The 21,214-nt window shown below is 40.6% G+C and overlaps 1 protein-coding gene and 1 long non-coding RNA gene across 5 annotated transcripts in view; one reads left to right on the forward strand and one right to left on the reverse strand.

The window, feature by feature from the left end:
* LOC140126604 (uncharacterized) overlaps positions 1-10,546 on the forward strand; it is a 23,355-nt gene extending 12,809 nt beyond the window's left edge. The window contains exons 4-5 of one of the 2 annotated variants that reach the window (XR_011854860.1): positions 1,350-1,488; positions 10,122-10,546. This is a non-coding gene — a long non-coding RNA (uncharacterized lncRNA). The remainder of the gene's footprint in view (positions 1-1,349; positions 1,489-10,121) is intronic. The other variant, XR_011854861.1, reaches the window with a different exon arrangement.
* FGFR4 (fibroblast growth factor receptor 4) lies at positions 6,675-17,692 on the reverse strand. Of its 3 annotated transcripts, none has more exons than XM_072146233.1 (18): positions 17,353-17,692; positions 15,765-15,906; positions 14,225-14,476; positions 13,901-13,993; positions 13,446-13,612; positions 13,151-13,274; positions 12,435-12,625; positions 12,186-12,324; positions 11,730-11,923; positions 11,453-11,598; positions 11,207-11,328; positions 10,424-10,534; positions 10,107-10,297; positions 9,862-9,984; positions 9,704-9,774; positions 9,109-9,246; positions 7,690-7,795; positions 6,675-7,586 (listed from the first exon to the last, which is right to left on the reverse strand). In XM_072146233.1, exons 2-18 carry the CDS (start codon positions 15,847-15,849, stop codon positions 7,425-7,427), a joined length of 2,415 nt encoding a protein of 804 aa, XP_072002334.1. In that variant the 5' UTR covers positions 15,850-15,906; positions 17,353-17,692; the 3' UTR covers positions 6,675-7,424. The 3 variants fall into 3 exon arrangements, with proteins under 3 accessions (XP_072002334.1, XP_072002335.1, XP_072002336.1); XM_072146234.1 differs by lacking the exon at positions 17,353-17,692 and adding an exon at positions 16,236-16,500; XM_072146235.1 differs by lacking the exon at positions 17,353-17,692 and adding an exon at positions 16,231-16,500.
* Positions 17,693-21,214: the final 3,522 nt, after the last annotated feature.

The raw sequence follows: 21,214 nt of genomic DNA on the forward strand, positions 1-21,214 counted from the left end.
TGGATAAAATGAAAAAAGGCTTCACAAAGTGTGATACCCAATTTCTTCCGAGTACACGGATACTCTATATGTGGTGGTAACCTGCTGTATGGGCGCACGGCCGGGTATAGAAGGGAAGGAGGCCATGCAGATCAGATTTGCTATGTCACATTGTACAGGCAATAATTTTTTTTTGTTTTTTTATTGTGGACCTATAGGGGCTTACTTTTTTGCCACATGAGATGCACTTTTCTGGTACATAATTTTGGGGCATCTATAGATAATTGGTGAGATTTTATTAACGCCACGATTAAGAAAAGACCTTATTTATATCATTTTTTAATTTTTTTACCCACATTTTTACTGAATAAAAAGTAATTTTGCAAAAATGTTCATTTTAGCATCACCGACTTTCATATGCATAATTTTTTTATTTTTCGGCTTACAAATCTGGTTAAGTGTTTATTTTTTGCAAGAAGGATTGTTCTTTTTAGTGTTCTTATGTTAGAGCGCGTAACTTTTTAAAATCCCTTTTTAGAGCAATTTTTAAAGGGTAGTAATTAAAAATCATCTTTTTTTGGAGAGTTTTTTGAGGTTGCTTACCCAGATCCTCTTCTGGGCATAGCGGGAACACCCTTGCACGCATGCTTGAGCGCGGCATGTAAGGGGTTAACACCCGCGATCGGAGCCGAGTGCGTGGTGTCAGCTGTGATAGACAGCTGACAGGCACTTCTTCTGGTACCAGCTTCGTTCGTGAGCTGGTGCCAGAAGCAGGACGTTATACTACGTCCCGGTGCGCTAAGTATCTAGCCGCAGGGACGTACTATAATGTCCAGGTGCGCCTAGGGGTTAAGTATGCACTGCTCAGAGAATTATATACTCACTGTGTTGTGCCTGACAGGCAGAAGTAATCAATCGCTGCACCATCCTCTAACTTCTGCATATGAGTAATCCAGCTCTAGTTGATTAGTCCTGTGTGGAAAGTTCAGGAAGCTCAGTGTGTAATGTGTTTATGTAGGCACCCAGCTTTCCCAAGGTCCTGAATTTTATAATTGTTTTTTCAGCACTCAGCTTAGGGATTAAACAAGATGTGATTCTGCATCAGTGTAGCTACAGCAATCTCAAGGTATGTTTGGTTCATAATGCATGAAATCAAATGGGAGATATACTTTATAAATTAATTATAATAAAAGAAGTAATGAGAAACATAGATCCTCAGGTAGTTCTTATTAGGATACCGTAATCAGATTGTAGATGTCCTTCAATATTAAGGGGAGATAAAGGTTTTGTATCACCTTCATTATACTAGATGCCTATAAAATGACATCAGACATCAGTCATGTCATTTAATGTACTTATTACTCTTACAGCACAAATCTGTATAACATGAAAAAGCAATCCAGGAATGATAAAAAGGAATCCTGCAAAATCATCAGAATGTGCTTACCTTGTGTCACACCGGTTTTGTGGTCTCCAGTACTAATGGCTCATCTTGGTTCATCTTGTGAGGTAAGAGGAAGTAATTTACCAAAAGCAGCTCCTGTGACCCTCAGCACCCTCAGATGAGCCATCATTGCCAGAGACTGGTGCAAGTCTTGCAAAATCCCTTTAACTGTTTGTTACTAAATAGCTTTGACATCTGCAATAACCACAAACTTAGCTTTCCACACGACCACTGCTCAGCTTACTTCACTTGTTGTTAAATGGTTTTCTGGGTTTAAAAATATATATATACAGCCAGGGACACTATAAAAACAATAAAAACTTATACTCACCTTCTCCAGTGCTTCCGTAGCCCACACCGCTGCACGTGGGTGCCTTTTCTTTATTTGTTTACAAAGGTAAGGACGCCCACCCACCACTGCCGTGTGCCGGATACGGTATAAGATTCAATGCTGTCTCCAGGAAGTAGTTGGATGGAAGCGCCTGCCTCTGTAAACAAACATATATATACAGGCGGTCCCCTACTTAAGAACACTCGACTTACAGGCCACCCCTAGTTACAAATGGAGGTGTGGATACTGTTAAATTACTGTACTATATCCTTAGGCTACAATAAACTGCTGTAACAGTTATAAAGGTGTCTGTAATTAAGCTTTATTGTTAATCTTGGTTCTTATGACAATCCAACAGAGACCAAAAAAATTTTGGGGACATTAATCATAGTCTGTTTTTCTGTGCAAAAATCTGGCGCATCTTGTTAATTTGGTGCATTTCTGGCGCACAGCAAAGTTCGGCACGCAGTCCCTGCGCCTTATCTGACATAGTGAGAACCTCCTATACAGGACATTATTGTCCTTTATTTTTACTGGCGATTTGCATCAGCTTGACATCCCTGTTTCACAGGTCCAAATAAATTATGGTCTATGAGTGAGTGATCCATGAAAAACAAATCTGCGTAGGACATGCTCTACTTTTTATGGATCAGTTCCAGTCCATTAAAACGTGGCCATGGGCACTGATGAGTGGAAAGGTATTGCATTTAACGCAGCCACGTGCTGTCAAATGATGGGTGGCACATGGCAACTTTCACTGTTGCGTATATCTTCCCTAATACCGCAACAAAAATCAAAGGAATTCAGCATTCCCATGTATTTCCATTATTTATGCTATTTTCAGAAAGAAATGGTCCAATTGTGGAGCAGCACAGCGAGTATAATGGATCAAGTCCAGTGTTGGGTGCATCCTCCAACAAACCCGATCCACCTGTTTGTAAGGTCAGATATCCAAAAAAAAATGCAACGAGGCAGCACTCCAGTAAGTATAAAGGTGATCTTTATTCACCCATGGCAAAATAAGGTGCAACGTTTCAGCTCATCCATAGAGCTTGATAATGGCTCTATGGATGAGCTGAAACATTGCATTGCTGCCTCATTGCATTTTTTGGGGATTTCAGAAAGAAATTAGTACTGTATTCACAGCAACTTTTCTTTCACAAATCAAAGCCTCTCCATAGAAATGTCCATAATGATTATGGGTACACTACTGAAAGTGATTGCATCTAATATTTGTTGTTGGAGTATACAATTTTAATGTACAATGACAAATGGTACTTGTGCTACTGGGGGGGGGGGGAGCGTGTGCATTTAGTTAAACTTTTGTGTGGGGTTAATTTAGATAGGACTGTGTTTTTTTAGTCCAATTGTATTGTCACTCAATAAGGTGCCACAGTCTAATAGAGAGCTCCCTGCTGAAAATTAAAGGTCAAAAGGTAGAACATCTGCATGTGTGTAACAGTTCCCACTGTACAGGAATAGGGGGTTCTTTACATTGACAAAACCATTTCGGTCAGTTAAACTCAAGGCCAAAATATATTTTTAAATATGTTCACAGAACTGATTTGAACCAAAAAAACTACTCATTTGTAAAATATATGGAACGGTGATTTCCCATCCATAAAACTTAATTGACATTTAGGGCATCGTAATGTTATCACTGACACTGTTTGCGGAACCCATTAATTTCCCTAGGACATGCTGACACTTTTAGAGCCTCTTTATACAACCACAATTATTCTGCATGGTGCAGATTTATTAAGACTGGTATGTCATAAACCAGTTAAGTAAAATGTATTACAAGGTACATGCCCTGGTAATTTTAGATTGTCCTCACATCTATGCTTGTTTTGAGGTGCAGATTTTTGCTTTCTTGACTTTAAGTTTAATAAAACTGTCAAAGATGTTGGCAAAAGGCACCAAAATCTGGTGTAAAATGTGAATGTTTTTTTTTTTTTTTATAAAGAAAAGGATTTTTTTATGCAAGAATTGGGATCTGCCTCTTCAACCTCCAGGACACATTAGATGAATTTCTTCTGAATCAGACAATTTTTCAGTTCCAAACCACTGTGGCTCCAAATTTCTCATAAATTGGTACACAACCCATTCTAGTTCTTTAATACACAGGTTTTTCATGAAAGGCTTCTTTTACTTAGTTTTTTTTCCCTTTACCCATTCTACTCTATGCCTTGTTTATGTAACAAAGGTGATGTTTTTGATACTGCGACTCTTTCAGAATACAACTTGTGGCACGATTCACTAAGATCGTGTACCCGATTTCCTGCATCTGTCACTTCCCCGCTCAGTTCCTCCGTATGTAAGTGCATGTCTTGCGACACAATTTTAAAGTTAAATCCCACGCTCAGTCCGAATCATCCGATGACCGCCCCTTGGTTTCTGCTGCATGAAAGTTTGCGTGGCTGCACCAAATTACAATCCCGTATGAAAAAAAAAAAAAAAAAGCTGGTTAAATACCTGTCCCAGCAGAGCAATCCTCGAAAACGTTAGAATATCCAATGAAATTGCGGCCGCGGACACTTAGCAAATAAGCCCCATAATGTTCATTATAACCCCATCACATATCCATCCCTATGACTTAGTATCATGACTGCAATGGGTTTTCCTAGGTTGGCTTTTTTCCCCCCTCAAAGCTATTCTTCATGTTGATCCAAATATAAGGGTGATTATCTTTAAAGAGAATGTATGCAAATCAGCGAGAGGGGCTCCAGGCTTCATATGTGAGCTTGGAACCACTCGGGCTCATTTCCATAAGTCTTTCTTCCTGGGTAGATGCCCACAAGCTTTTTCTCATGGGAGTCAAATGAGATCTGTCATTGTATTGGACTTGCACACGTGGCTGTTCAATAAATCTTTGCGCACATAATTTTTTTTTCTTGCCATCGCTCTGTTTTGCGTCAAAAGTAGAGAATGTCCTACTTTGATGTTAGTCAAAGGAGAAAAAAAAAACCCAATTTAATTCTATGGGTGCATGAAAAAAAAAAAAAAAAAAAACCCGACAGTGCTAGGATTATAAGTGCAGATAGTTTTTCCTTCGTGAATTTCTAGGAAGCAGCCAAGAGCAGAGGGAATCTGACACAGGAGAAAGATAATTTGTGCTACAAAAACAAAAAAAAAAAAAAAAAACCTCATTGTTGCATAGAACTCAGACTGAGCTCTGTATGAACTATGAAAAACTCTGAACACACTCCCGCCATACTTGCAGTTTTCACTGAGCAAAGTTGTGCCATTTTCTACACGGTTCATGTGCAAGAGGCCAAATAATTACCCCTACAAGCAACAATACCATCTACATTATGAGCAGTGTCACCATGCTATTGTAGGAGGGGAGCTGCTATAAATAAACATATAAAAGGCAACCCTGCATAGAGAGACAATTTCAAGATTCCTGAAGCGTCTGTAATGAAAGGATTAACTAGCCAAAGCACTCAAATAAATATTCCCATGAGCTTGGCTGCAATATATTGTTTTTAAAATCACAGATCCTGTGATAAATGTATTAAAAAAAAAAAAAAAAACACTTTTTTTTAACCCTAGACATATACAGCCACAAAAGTCATTTCAAAACCACACAGAAACTGATCGCAAAACCTCAGCTGTGTTTTAGTTAAATATTCAATTCACAGTATTGTTGTTTGGTAAATCTGTAATCCCCCGCAGTGTAATTGCATGTGTGTTTGTAAGGGGGAGCAGGTGTGTGTGTATATGAAGGACTCTTTTCATTAGGATGCATGGGAGGAGCTGCATTAGATAATGTGTAGCAAGAACTCCCCAGGCTACTAAGCCTGTCCTTCTGGACACAGAACAATGTATTGGTGGGGAAGCAGTTGCTTCTCCCTCAGGACAGTGGCTGCCTTGCCAGGTATTCAGTCAATGTTCAACATGTATCACAGGGTAACAAATGAAAATGGCCAAAGGGTCTCCAGCCAAGGAGCCAAACCCCCACCCACTATGCATGGCTCTGTGCAGATCAATCACAAGTCCCCTGCTTACTGCAAAGGGCTTTACAGTCTACAAGTCAATCATTTGCTTCCCCATGGAGACCTCTGAGCAAAAAGTCTAATCAATCAGGAACCTTTTTTTCGTTTTAATGGTTGAACTTTAATTTGCCCTAGGTTACAAAAGGTCACGCTGAACACTTGTTATTTTCAGCAAGAAGCATCATATATGTATAGTATACATCCCCATTTAGAGTTAGTGCTCAAATAAAAAATAAAATCATAATATCAGCTTCAAAACCTAATAATTTGTTATTACGGTAAAATTTTAAAAACAGACTAAAATTTCCAGTTTTAAAATTAAAGGGAAAAAAGTTTGGAGAGATTTTTTTAAAAATGTATTTTAAATTAATTACCGAATAACCTAACCAGCTTCTCTCCTACAGTGCAGCACATAAGACTTCGCTCAGGGGTAGCATAATCAGAAAACAACCCCTTTGTTAAATCAAACAAGGTATTTGCTGGTCAGATATTCCTGGCTTTATAGCAATACCAATATGCCATCAGTGTCAGGAGTGAACAGTTCAATAGGAAAAGGGGTTTCTCCCATCAGAGATTATCCGGTTTTAGAATGTGGACCACAGGATAAAATCAGCCGCTATGGGTGCCCATTGTGGATTTTGCCCCAGGTATGAATTTCCTTTGCAGAGAAAGTTGAGTATTGCCCGGTCAGTCACTGAAATAAACCTACAGAGCAAGGTCTGTTCTATTTTACAGTATAACTATAGTGTGTATGACCAATTATCGATCAATTGTTCAGACAACAGAGAAGAAAGAAAAATGACACACAGGAAATAATGTTCTCACAATCAATTGTTAGTTTGATATAACTTAAATCTTTATATTAAAAGTAGCTTTTTTTTTACAATATATAAAATAAAATCAACTTGAAAATATGAAACTTTTGGTAAATTGCAAAAGAGCATATTCTGTTTTAAATAAAATCTATAGTGTATAAAAGCAATCCGATTGTAAAGGGTTCTTCAGAGTCCAAAGTATGTTAATATAAAAATATCTGTGTGATAAATTATATGGCTGTTAGAAGGAAAAAAACCCCCCAAAAAATACTGAAATAAGGGTTCAGGTCCTCACTTCAAAAAGAAATGTTTCAAATGACCTATTATGCACATTAAAAAACAAAAACAGGGACATAAATATTTCTATTAGAAAATATTTACAAACTTTAGAAACATAAAAACTTCAGGCACTTTAAGGGCCACTTGTAATTCCAGATTGCAGCTTGGCATTACAAATGCAGAGAATATTAAGAGGCAGGTAAAGCTATGTTCCCAGCAGCACAGTGCTTCCCAGTAGCTTCTGATGTCCCATAGACCTGGACTGGAAAAAGCATCCCTGCTAGCGGTAGTCCTTCACATCCACAACATGTTGTACTACATGTTCCCAGACACGGCTTGTCAGAGCCAGTCGCGGGCTCACAGTGCTTTGCATCCTGAATACCGGTGGCTTAAGGGCAGCACCAACTTGAAAACTCTTTTTTTCTCCCAAGCATAACAGAAAAGCAGCACAGGGTTTCACCGTTGCCTAAAAAAACTAGACCCGGTTCACGTCTCTTCAATAAATTAGGTTCCTATGGAGGGTATATGCATTGTTTACAATGTCCATACTCCCCCCATTATAAGCACTTGTAGCTTTTTCAGGTCCCCATATGAGAATGAACATTGTGATAATTGAAGACGCAGGAAGGGGAAGGTGCAGGATCGTGGGTAAACACTGAGTCATCCGAGGAGGAACAGGTGCTTGCAGTGTCTTCGCAGGAGGGAGAATACTGTTCAAAGGGCATCGATAGATCCAAATACTAAGAAACAAAAGGAGGGGGAAGAAAATTAACCCATGAACCTGGCTGAAGATGAAAGTAAATGTATATTTATGTACACAAGTTTAATAAAATGTAATCTTACCTCCTCTGACACAGCAGTGAGGATTCGGTCAAGCTGTTCTACTAACTGTTTGAAGGTTGGTCTTTGTGATGGGACAGCATGCCAGCACTCTCTCATCAGCATATACCTGGGGGAAAAAAAATATAATGAGATCAGTCATTCACACCAGTTCACATTAAATCCTACAATACAAGATGGCAAGGTTGGACTTATCAAGGTTCGAAATATCAACAGGCAAATAAGTGCTGCCCCAGCCAATCACCTGTATCACAGTACGAACAGAGCCAGAAGCGGTCAGCTACCTTCGACGTTTAGTGGCCATCCTGGCTCACTGAACTCTTTCCTCTCCAGAGAAATTATTTCAACTAAGGGATTATTCAGACAGCACTTAAAAGGGGCTTCCAGTAGTTAAAAACTAGCAACAGATGACCATGGTTTGTGCTGGTATTGCAACTAAGCTCCTTTTAACTCTATGCAGCAGAGTTGCACTACTCTCACAAACCATGGTCAGGTGAGGAGCCGTTTTTCAACCTCAGGACAACCCCTTTAAATACAAACTGCATTACAAGTACTAATTCATCTCAACCATGGGTCTAATGACCTTGCAGCATCAAAAATCCCAAAAATTGTCAAGGATCAAGGCAGAGTTAGCAAGATTATCCATATACCGTATATACTCGAGTATAATCCGACCCGAGTATAAGCCGAGACCCCTAATTTTACCACCAAAAAACTGGGAAAAACTACTGACTCGAGTATAAGCCGAGGGTGTAGGATACAGCCTGCCCTGCCCCAAGTGGTATACAGCCTGCCCTGCCCCAAGTATGCCAAGCTAATAAAAAAAAAAATAAATAAACTTATTACTCACCCTCCGACGATACTCACCTTTAATACTCGGCACGGCTCCCGGTCCTCGGCGGCGGCTTCTCTGCATTCTTCACTAGCCGGCAGTCGCGTCCATGCGAGCTGCTGGCGGGCGCGCACTATGATGCGGCGGTGTCGCCGCCGATGACGTCATCAGCGGCGACACCGCCGCATCATAGTGTGGGCCCGCAGGCAGCTCACATGGACGCGACTGCCGGCTAGTGAAGAATGCAGAGAGAAGCGGAAGCCGCCGCCGAGGATCCGGGTGCCGGAGGGTGTGTGTTATTTTTTTTTTTTTAATTGACTCGTGTATAAGCCGAGGTAAGATTTTTCAGCACATTTTTTGTGCTGAAAATCTCGGCTTATACACGAGTATATACGGTAATACCATCAAATTACAGTGATCTGAATAAGCTTAAAATTGTTTCCAAGAATACAAACTGTTAAATGTTATCATGACTTAAAACAGTAAAAATGTATCAAATGTAAAATTCCTCCTAATAATAATATTAATACATTATTTATATTGGAATGACTAAAATGAAAATGCAAATAGAAAGTTTGAGATAAACTTACAGTTCATGAGTACAATTTGATGGCTTATCCATTCGATGTCCTTCCCGTAATAGTTTGAACAGCTCTTCAACTGGAATGCCGGGGTAAGGAGATCCACCAAGTGTAAATATTTCCCATGTTAAAATGCCAAATGACCATCTATAGCGAAACAAAAAAAAGAAAATGGATGAGATCCATTAGAACCAGTTGATCATGTACCTGTCAGCAGTTTTACAGTCCATCTAATGGAAATGCACCTTCACACTATGTGTAATATTTAAAAGGGTTTACAGTTTTAACAAACGTTTACAATATTAATGCAGTATACTCTATCAATTCCAGGCAGGTTTACGTTATTAAGTGCTGAATATAATATAATATATTATATACACATACATACATTCTCCCAAAATGGGGAATGTAATGGAAAAACACAATCCAAGTGTGACACCAGATCTCATTTTTTAGTGGAACCATCAAACAAACAGAAAGGAATTCACATGTGAACCCTTTTTAACAACTAGTCCTAAAATCAACCAAAAGGTCTAATTTTATATATTAGTATTATAGGTTACAATGACACAGTAAAACAAATCAAGCTCAGACTGAAACTTACATGTCACTCTGGTGAGTATACACACGATCAAACAGAGCTTCAGGTGCCATCCACTTTACAGGAAGTCGACCCTGTTTAAATAGATGGTATAGGTTAAACTTCAGAAGATGAGCTCGAAGACACATTCTGATTATATACAGTAAAGTAAAAGAACTCACATTGCTAGTTTTTTTGTAGTAATCAATATCATGAACTCCTCGTGCAAGACCAAAGTCAGCAATCTTCATAACATTATCTTCAGCTACTAGCACGTTTCTGGCTGCTAGATCTCTGTGTATGCACTTTGGGAATTGAAATAAAAGTATGTTAAAAAGGTAACAAAAAACAGAATAGGATTTATATAACAAGGTAGAAAGTAACATGATAAAGCAGTTGCCTCTTCAATACATAAACACTAACTTACCTTTTTGGATTCTAGGTATTCCATGCCACGGGCAACTTGATAAGCACAGGACACAAGATCCTTAAAAGACAACAGTTCTTCAGGCACCTTAGTTACATCAAAAGCATCTTCTGGTGTAGGAGGGCGTCGGGCACGCAGGAACTCGCGCAAGTTCCCCTTAGAGGCATACTCCACAACAACGAAGAGTGGACCTGAGTACAGATTAAAGGAGCATTTACAACGAGTACAGCTGTTTTAAGACCACACAATACACATTTACCTTATTGTTTATTAATATGGTATTAATAATAGATTAAGAGTACATGATATGCCCTCACCTTCTTGGGTACACACTCCTAAGAGGTTGATTATGTTCTTGTGCTTTCCTATAACTTTCATTAACTCCATCTCAGAGATTAGATCAGACAGGTCTTTGTCATTACCATTATCTAAATAAAGAAAACAATAAAGTTGAACAATTTGATCATATGGTTGCTTACTCAATCCTGGCTATGAAATATCATTAATAGCTGCTAAAACATTACATATACTGAAGCTAATAAAAACCGCATATCACAGGTGTACAAGACTCTTTCACCAAATTGATAATAAAAAATAGGACCAACTCCACTAGATTATATAAATTCTAATAAAGAAATGTACAGATCGTATTGGGCAATTTCAAATTTAACTTTTGTTGCAAAAAACATTCCTGCTTATTGGAAACTCAGTAAGGCCTATATTGGTCACCTTTCGGATGTATTGGACAATGGATCAGTCATGGCTCCTTTTATAAACAGAAACCATAACAGAAGAGATTGGTAAGAAGTTGTATACATTGAAATCTCTTAGAGCAGACCGGCTAGTTTTGCATTGAAAATTGGTCTTTTAAAGAGGAGTAATCTGCTTGTAGGGGGCAGCTTCCAAAGAGTATATTGGGGGGTATAGTGGGGGGGGGGGGAAGAAAAAAAAGTAAGGGGTCTTCTGGAGAGATTCCATTGTGTTTGGAAGACAAATCTAAATAATACCTTTGGGTAACTAGATTTGCTTTAGAGCACTTTACAGACCTCCAACTATATGATCATGCGCATGGAACCTGACAACAAAAATCCAGTACTCACCTTTCAGCATCTTTACTGCTACGGTTACAGGTTTTTCAGGACGATCTTTGTCAAGCCCATAGGCCTCAGCCCTTACAACTTGTCCAAAACAGCCTTCCCCTAAAGGTTTTCCTAAAACAAGTCTGATGGTATAAAATAAAAAATTCAAAGTTAGGAAAAAAAAAAAAAAAAAAAAAAACACACACAACACCCACCCCCACACACAACAAAAAAAAAAAAAAATTTGTTCTGTTTTCTAACACACACCTGTCCCTTGGGAACTCCCACTTGGCATCTAGAGGCAACTCCACCTCCATTACACCAGGGAGCATAGGTGCACAGCTGGAAGACAAGCGGGTGATTCGAATCAAAGGGGCACTGGACTTTCCTGAGGAACTTGACTCCAGGGAAAACTGTTGGAAGAACACACATTTCATGAATAGTCAGGCCAACCTAAATTATCAGCTTAAAATAGGTTCTATTGCTTCAGTATATGGTAACAAACACAAATTTTGTATTTTTTTTTTTTTACATCATTTCTTACCTGTCGAATGAGGGGGAACTTGGTGAGTTTATGCACAGTAGGAGGCTGGAGGGTTTGCTTGCTGTGCGGAGTTTGCATTCGACAAAGAATTACAATAACAACAGCCATTGCCACAGCAAGGAATCCGGAAGTATATATAATTATATCCACATATCTTGACTCCGCAGGCTCTGCCTCCTCTATGAGGTCCTCATCTGTGGGGGAAGAAAATAGACAGGGTCAGTGCCACATCTGTGACCTTGACCTTCTTTATGGCCTCTATCACCCTTCTTAGCTATTCCCATCTGTTCCTCAAGTCTAAGTCACACATTTCCTTGAATTCTAAGCAATTACACAACTTTAGATGATAGCCCAAGACTTCCTTTACAAATGTGCTTTTCTTGCACACTATACATATAGATCATACAAAGAGATCCAGACAAGTAGGGAACATTGTTATAGGTTTTATATACTTACTAGGAAGGACAGTCAGCCAAGCAGATTGGTAAGAGAGACCAATTGAATTCCCTGCGAGACATGTGTATTCTCCAGCATCTTCCATTGAGATGTTTCGCAGGTGAAGAACCTCTACTTCTGAAGTATTAATATCTGCAGTCTAGAAAAAGAGAAAAAAAAAAAAAAAATTATATAGTACAGGAGATTAATATGAGGATTGACAGTGTATTACCACAATGTAGCAGAAACCAAAGGACCAAACATGCCTACCTTAAGTACTTGTACGTATGGTGCATCGTCAGGACCAAAGCGACTCCCATTCAGTTCAATGTGTTTCAGCCATTGGATGTGCGGCTGAGCATCACTATACACCTTACACAGAAACTCCACATCACTGCCCACGCGTGCTGTGGTATTTGCTGGGAGACCTGCTTGCAAAATCGGTCGATGTGAGGACCTCTCTTTAGGAACAAACAGAAGAAAAAAAAATAAAAAAAAAATAAATTAAAAAGTGAGTGTGTAATTCCAGCACATGTATGAGATTGCATGATGATCCTTCACTTACAAAACCTAGATTTTAAATTACACTTCACAACTTCTACAGATAAATTTACACTTATAAAAAGAGTTTGTAACATGACTCGCGAAGTGAAACCACCTACAAATCTAATGTTAGCATTAGGATGATGACAAACACCAGTAAAAGATGTGCGGCAGTGCAGACACTATCTCCATAAAGCCTGATAGATAGTCAGCAGACAGTGGTGGCAGCGGCTGGAGAGCAGATAACTACCCTCATTAGGTTTATGACACAAATAGTATCAGATTGACTTTGTAGTTCCAGAAGGTCTAAGGACACTAGCAGTTATTTATAGGGATTCCTGCTCACACATGCCAGACACAAGCATATGCCCATTTCTTTATAAATATCAGGTTTTAGCTACAGAGCAAGAATAACACAACTAATAGAAATATGGACAACTTACCAAGTACATCTAATACATATGTATAGTTGATGCTGCCCATCTTGTTCTCGACCACACAAGTGTAGTTGCCGCGGTCTGAGGGTACCACACTCTCCATGACCAGACTCCAATGTTGGTGCCGTAGCTAGGATGAAGAACACAATATTTTGTCAATGATATTAGGACATTATCCAATAGTTAGTTTTACATAATATAAACTGTCCCCATCGCCATATTTATATAGCAGAAATATATACTGATTTGGCATTTATACACGGAAATGTCGGCATAGTTTAAAAAGCTAAAACTGACTTACTTGAATACCCCCAATCCGATGCTCCCCTCTGAATTCTTTGCCATTTTTCAGCCATCGAATGGTTGGGATGGGACTCCCACCAGCCGCACAGCGAAACTTCACAGTATTTCCAGCAGGTAAAGCATATAACTTTTTCTCCATACGGCGTGGATGGGTCCAATATGGTGCTGTAATCCAAAACATAGTCATAAGCATCTATGCTATGGAGGGTAATGTATATTTCTACTTCTGTTCTCAGCACACAGCTACAACATTGCTTGAAAGTCTGGCTCTGTTCTGCTTATCTATAAACCCCAGGGCATAGGTCAGAGGCATTTTACTCATCTCATAGGCCACCACAGACAGTCTGGTCTTTGGTATGTGGAGAACGTCTGCTATATGCCAAGATTATACTTTATTGCCTCAAAGGGTGGAGGGTTGGGGTCATAGTAACCTCTAATTAGGAAAGCACCTACCTTGGTAGATGTAAACAGGTTCCTCACTCAGATCATCCTGGAAATCTTCCCTGCGGCCATCCTCATCATCTTCATCCCCAGATGCAGCCGAATCTGTAAAACAGAGGTAACTATATGAACTGGAAGCCTTAAAGGCATTGTTCTTGTGATCCTTATATTAGTAGTAACAATGCATAATTATCAGTGGCTTTACAGGTCAGGAACATCCAGCTACTACAAATTATTGCTGCCTCAGAGGCATGCATTCAACAGGACAGGTCTGTATACAATACGTGATGGGACACTTACAACACATAGTACTAGATACATCATCAGAATACTCACCAATTACAGAGATCGAGAACCTTCGCAGGATCTGCCCAGTACCACGGACCACACATAAGTACAGCCCTGAATCTTCGTAGGTTACATCTCTCATTTCTAAAACATGTCCATCTAGACGAATTTTCCCTCCCGCCTGCAGCCGATCCTGTTCTCTATACCAATTGATATTGCTACTATAATTGGAGTCACAGGAAAGACGCAAGCGGTTTCCAGGATCAAGGAGGTGATGTTCTTCAAGCTCCCGTGTGGACTCTGAAATAGAGTAGAGCAGTTTTTTTTAGCGTTCCTCTCCAACTTTCTGGGTAATGCTTCTAGGTTATAAACAGATTTAACAAAGCCAAATCACATGGTAGTCGCACAATCCTAAACTTATATAGAGCCATGGAGGATGTATTCACAGAGAGCAGATCAATTCCACTTATTGTCATAGTCCTATTTTGGCGGCAACACCACAGATATCTAGGATTCGCCAGCCAGAAGTAATATACCCAAGATGTGATTATTTAACCCCTATAGTGCCACTCCCACAAAACACTCATGTTTATTTAACCATTAGATGAACTTTGTTGCTTTTTGGGGTGTCGGTGTGAAAAAGACACACGCCAGAGGAGTGCCGGTTTTCTCACCGCTCAATTTTACTATCCTGAACTTGTATTTTGACCTGACGGTCACCTTCTGACCTTCGAACAATCCATCTTTAAGCATAGCACTATAAGACGAGGTGAAAATAGCTTCTCACTGCACCACAGGAAACAAGATATGGGCCATTTTGCATTCAATATTGAAAACAAACAGCTCATATCCGTTTTTGTTTTTACAATTACAAATCATCTTAAAAGAATATAAGGAAATATACTACAATAGTTTCCCTTGGGAGAAAAAGGTGCTATGAAAAAATAAAAAATAAAATTATGATTCTCAGGGTCCTAATTCACAGGAAATTCTTCAGACTTTATAAAGAATGCTTTTCCGTGGAGGTTGTTTGCTTGGCATCATCTTAATATACCAATAGAGTAGGATTTGGTCCTATGTACTAGCTCCATGTGCCCGCAGGATTTATTGGACCAATCCTAGGATCACTGAACCGTACAGACATGTGGAGTTCAGAGATTTCTAACTTCAATCCTGAAGGTGCACTGAGCAATTTTGTCAGATTAAACTCGGTGGGCAACGGACTTTGTTCACATCATAATCCCAACATGGCCAGACCACTTCAGCCCCCCCCCCCCCACTCCCTCATGAGCCCAATAGTCTTATGTGGTTAATATCTTTTGGAACTTTTTTTTTTTAACTAGGACTAACAAACAACTACTTTAGTCATTTTACTTGTAACTACATTTCCCATCATGCTCTTTCCATATATATGAAGGGCAGTTTCAGACTACGGTGGTTGATCTGTGAAACAGGACACTGCAGTCTCTTATTCACAGACCGACCCCGATTGTCTTACACTGCCCAAATACTGTGGAGGACAAGTCACCAGGACTTCAGAACTAGTCACCAGTCCACCATTCAGAAGTGTTTTATTCCTTTTAGTTACCTTTTTGTTCTGGCGTTGCCGGCCTGCATAATATAACAGAGATTGAGGCCAGAAGACAAACCAGGCACCTTCCTAAGCGTTGCATGGCAATGACCTTTTATATATAGTCCTGATGTTTATGCTCCGTAGAAGAGTGGATAGGCTGAAAGAAAACATTGAAGAAATGAGTCATTTTTTAACTATATGTGGAAACTAGTCACATTCAATAATTAACCAGATGTCATATTAATGTTTGACAAATTGTAGATCACCTAAATTATCCAAATCCTATTTCGGGGGACAGATTCTCACCATTTATTATAAATACTGGCAATGTTCTAGAAGTGTTCATCCAACTCCTGGGTAACAGGTTTCAACGTGTGTATATAAATGTATTCATTCATTTACATAATTAAATTCATACACAGATTGACACTATGAATAGAGTATATACTGAAAATATAACATAACCACTGCAAGCACAAACCTTACATGTGATCATACAACGACAATTTATCCTTCTTATAAGAGAATATCCCATACTGTAAATGACATCATAGCTCAACAAGACAAATGACACAACTGTAATCCAGCAAACAAGAGGACACGGATTCAGGATTATGCCATTCACACTGGATCAAGTTTTCCTTCAATTAAGCTGATCACAGATACGATTGGTCCAGAAGATCATCCAGTCTAGTGATGGAGCAGGAAAATCGGGGAATAATGAGGGGGGTTAATACTCCCACCAGTCTGTGCATTCCAAGGGATATCAATGTGTAACTAGCTGCAGGGACCCTGGGCTCCAGCTTAATCTTTGAACACAAAACCACAAAAGGCTTTGTGTGCCAAGGCTAGCCTGGTTATAGATTTACAGAATAGTTATGGTACCAGAGAGAGAGAGTTTACACAGAGCAGCCCCACAATCTGCAGAGATAAGGAGGGAGTCAATAGACATGCCAGTGCAGGTATGCCATCCTTCTTCTGGATCCACACTGCATGTAGTCACAATCATTACTATGGGCTCAGGTTGCAGGAGCTTTCTAAAACGAGCGGAGTCACAGGAGACGACAACAACATAAAAAGATACATTACTACAATAAATAACCAACCACAAGCAACTGCTCTGTCATCTCCCTCCATGCAGGGTCACAGCCAGTGATCAGGGGGGATACAGATCGGATATCAGACCCCCCGATCACGTGCGGAAAGTGCCCACTCTCACCTCTGTCATCTCCCTCCATGCAGGGTCACAGCCAGTGATCAGGGGGGAATACAGATCTGATATCAGACCCCCCGATCAAGTACGGAAAGTGCCCCTCTCTGTCATCTCCCTCCATGCAGGGTCACAGCCAGTGATCGCAGGGTATACAGATCTGATATCAGACCCCCCGATCAAGTACGGAAAGTGCCCCCTCTGTCATCTCCCTCCATGCAGGGGCATAGCCAGTGATCGGAGGGATACAGATCTGATATCAGACCCCCGATCACGTACGGAAAGTGCCCCCCTCTGTCATCTCCCTCCATGCAGGGTCACAGGCAGTGATCGGAGGGATACAGATCTGATATCATACCCCCAGATCACGTGCGGAAAGTGCATCTCTCTCACCTGATATCGCTCACTTATTGGGTCTCCCCTTTCATGTCTATGTGGGGAGCAGCCTGTCCAGTCACGATAAATCCCTCATAGGAAAGATAGTCCCGAGTGTGCGGCTCCAGTGCGGCAAAATCCTCCTCATGCGGCAAACATCCCGCGACTTGGTCCCAAAGTACAATCCAGTGAGGGTCAGCAGCAGCAGAGATGCCAACTCCTAGTGTGTGCCCATGTAGACTCCCGGGCAGTGCGTGCTGTGAGCTCCCCGCCGCCTGTAGTAGCACATCCCCGGTTACATGTACGAGCTGTCCACTCTCCCCCACAGCAGTAACAATGGACTATAAGGGTGCAATGCTGCAGGGAATCCCACTACTAACACCGCCCCCAGGCCCTGCTCCCCCCTCCCTCCTCTGGGCTTATTCACTACCCTCCCCCCTTTCTCCTCACCCTTTCACACTCAAATTAGCTAACTTCTCCCCCAGCTTTGTGCGGGAGGATTAAACTGCTTCACTTTGCTGGCCAGCTCAGAGCTTTCTGAATCTCAGCATGGCTCCAGCCCCTGTATACAATAGCCCAGTACCTAATGATGACATTCCTAGCAGTGATGTGGGGAACCAGGGTGTCCCATTGTCACACGGAGCTCCAAACATCTTCACATTTATTCACTGCTGCTGTGGTAAACACTGGCACAAATAGCAGCCATTCCTGTGAGGGAAGCAGCCCATAGACATATCGATAACCCTCCTATAATCTTATTTTATCGAAATACTTTTCTGGAAAGGAAGTACATAAATAGTGATTTCCGAAGATATAGTCTGTGGATAATTGTTGGAATTGTGGAAAATACCTCACAATTTATACCTAAGAAGAAAATATACAGTATAAATGATATTCAGAGGGATTTTTTGGGGTAATATTTCATACAAATTTGTTCAAAAAAATTGCAGTATGCTGCTTTACATAGCTGGTGTCAAAATACTTGTGTATTTCACGCCCGCCATGATTTTTGCAGATAGCAAAACTGACCAATTGTTTCTATCAACTTTTCATATGTCATTTTGTATCCATGAATGAGCCGACCACGATAAAAAAAAGGGTTTCATCTGCAACCCCAGGCTTCCATAGAAGTCAATGGATGGGGGAAAAAAACGGACAGAACATGAATGTCATCCATTTGCGGTCTGTTTTTTCTCGTATATTCCTGGAGGACCAGGTTTTCGCCATCTGATTTTAGCCAACCAAGTGTGGGCGTGAAAAATAAAAGAACATGGATATAACCAATTTGGCAAGCTTTGTGCAGCGCTGTCCTTAACAATAAATATAACAGAAATAGCTGAAAAGAGAATGGGAAAAGAGAGCAAATAACTTTTCATTATATTCAATTTTACGAATGGATCAACTCTTATTCGCCTTCTGGGCACACATTCTGCTAAATACTGATACTGTATAGCAGGAGTCATCTGTGCTGAGTAGATGTCTGTTCGTCCACTATTGTGCCTGCATTTATTCAATCACATTCCTTTTTTTGATGTGCATTGAAGTTAATTAGGTGTTTGGCTAAAACAGTCAGAATATGCCTGTGAAAAGATAACACACAATTACTTTTACCCCCTACAGTCTTGTCTCTACACCCTCACCTACCAGATTGAGTCTGGCTGAATTTTAAAAGGCGTTGTGATTAGATAATGAAGCCAGAGTTGATACTACATTCAGGAGACAAAGGGTAACTACACAATATTAGGAGCTGCAATGTTAAAGCTTTGTTTACGTTGGTTTAAAGCACTGGTGCCATAAGCAGGTATATATAAAGAATGGATGCTTCAGGGGGACACTAGTTTAAATTTTGTATACCGTTCATACCAGTTTTGTGACTCCCACACCAAATTTGGGTTGTCCATGTTTAAAAATATATATATATATCTGGGAGGAGGTTTAAGTACAAAAAAAACCATATGCTTTCCTTCTCCAGCACTCCGGTGGCCTGTGCCACCACCCATCGGTGCCGTGTCTGCGTTTGTTTGCAGTTTATTGCACAACATACCGTATGTACAATAAATAATCATTAAGGCCCGTTTCACATTATTCCGTGGTTAGTCCATGCCGAATGCCGTGCCGTTGACTGATCACTATGCTGGGGATAAGAATTGATTTGGCAAACTGTGCAGCGCTTCATATAATATGGGTGCGCACTATATCAATAAAGAATTATTATTTTTATTAACCTTCTATCGCATGCACACAAAACACGCTATCATACGGCGGCACTCTAGCCATATTCCCCATCATATTAGAAAAACAAGCTAACTGACCTCTTGTCCTCATGTGGCAGTCGTGAGCTCTCCAAACTATAGTCATGAAAGGTGCCACAAAACTAACTCATTTCAGAGGGGATTTATGTATCAATTTCCAAGACAGCTGAAATAATATTAAGACCGTATAGTTTCTGACCCAAACATATCTTTTGAAGAGTTTAGTCAATTTTCAGCAATGCCAATCTTGGATGAGTCACTCATCTCTATTTATAAAATATCTTATCTGAGCTTCCATCTTCCTTCCAAATCTGCATTTTACCCTGAAATTACTGCTGAATTCCACCTTTCTTGAAGACAGACAGAAGTTTACTGAGGAGTCCGATGACATTGAGGCTCTTTGCAGATCCCTACAATCACCCACCAACAAAGAGAGAATTGAAAATTCACTGCAAAGAGAAAAGTTTATGGAAAAGTTTACTAGTCACATAATGACCATTGTTACGCCTCATGTTTACACACTGGATTACTGATTTCTGGAGAGTTTGTTAAAAGTTTTGGCATGCTCTAAAGGAGTTTTCTGGCCCCCCATGCAGTTTTCATACTGAGGACCTATCTTCACAAATTTGTTGTTGCATATCTTTAATCCCAGATAATTGCTGGAACATCAAGCTACTGTTAGTAGGCCATGTACACAGACTAGGCCATGTAAAGAACACAGACTACTGTAAGGCCCCTTTCACACGACCTTATATGGCGGCTGAATGCCAGCCATAGGAATGGCAGCAAGCATACTTCCATCATAGTGCATTGTGCATGGCACGAAACTGTGAACAAACACCTGCTTCACCATTCTGTGTCATCGCCAAATAGAAGACAGAGCATGCTCTATCTTTCGCCGTGTGTGCAATGGTCGTTCTCCACAATGGAGAGGAGGAGTGGTGACCCTTCCCCTCTCCATTGCGGACATGTTCTATCTTTTCCCTGTGTACAGACCTGTACGGTGCCGCACGTGCACTCCATGCGCTCATTGCCGGCCTATGTGGGACACATATATTGAAAGCCTAAGTCTTCATTCATACTAACATATGCCCACCGGGTCGCACCCATAATGTTCGCCACAATGGAGAGAAGGAGTGGTGACCCTTCCCCTCTCCATTGCGGACATGTCCTTTCTTTTCCCTGTGTACACACCTGTACGGTGCCGCACGTGCACTCCATGCGCTCATTGCCGACCTATGTGGGACACATATATTGAAAGCCTAAAGCTTCATTACTACTAACATATGCCCACCGGGCCGTACCCATAATGGTCGTTCGCCACAATGGAGAGGAGGAGTGGTGACCCTTCCCCTCTCTAATGCGGACATGTCCTATCTTTTCATGTAAAGAACACATTGAACACGTAAAGAACCCATGTAAAGAATTTTTGGGAAGTGTATATATGTTCCCCAACGGTTATGTTAATGTAGCAGACGGCAGGATCGCCGGACGAGGGCGCGCAGCTACGCGGAGATAGGCGCGCTGAAGATGGGTGAGTAGGAGGGGAAAAGAGGCTACCGGGGCGTGGAGTAGCCGCCTCGTGTAACCTCAGATGCTGCTACTCCACGCCCCAGTAGCCGCATAAG

The sequence above is a fragment of the Engystomops pustulosus genome, chromosome 4 (genome assembly GCF_040894005.1).
Source record: "Engystomops pustulosus chromosome 4, aEngPut4.maternal, whole genome shotgun sequence".
Lineage (NCBI taxonomy): Eukaryota > Metazoa > Chordata > Amphibia > Anura > Leptodactylidae > Engystomops > Engystomops pustulosus.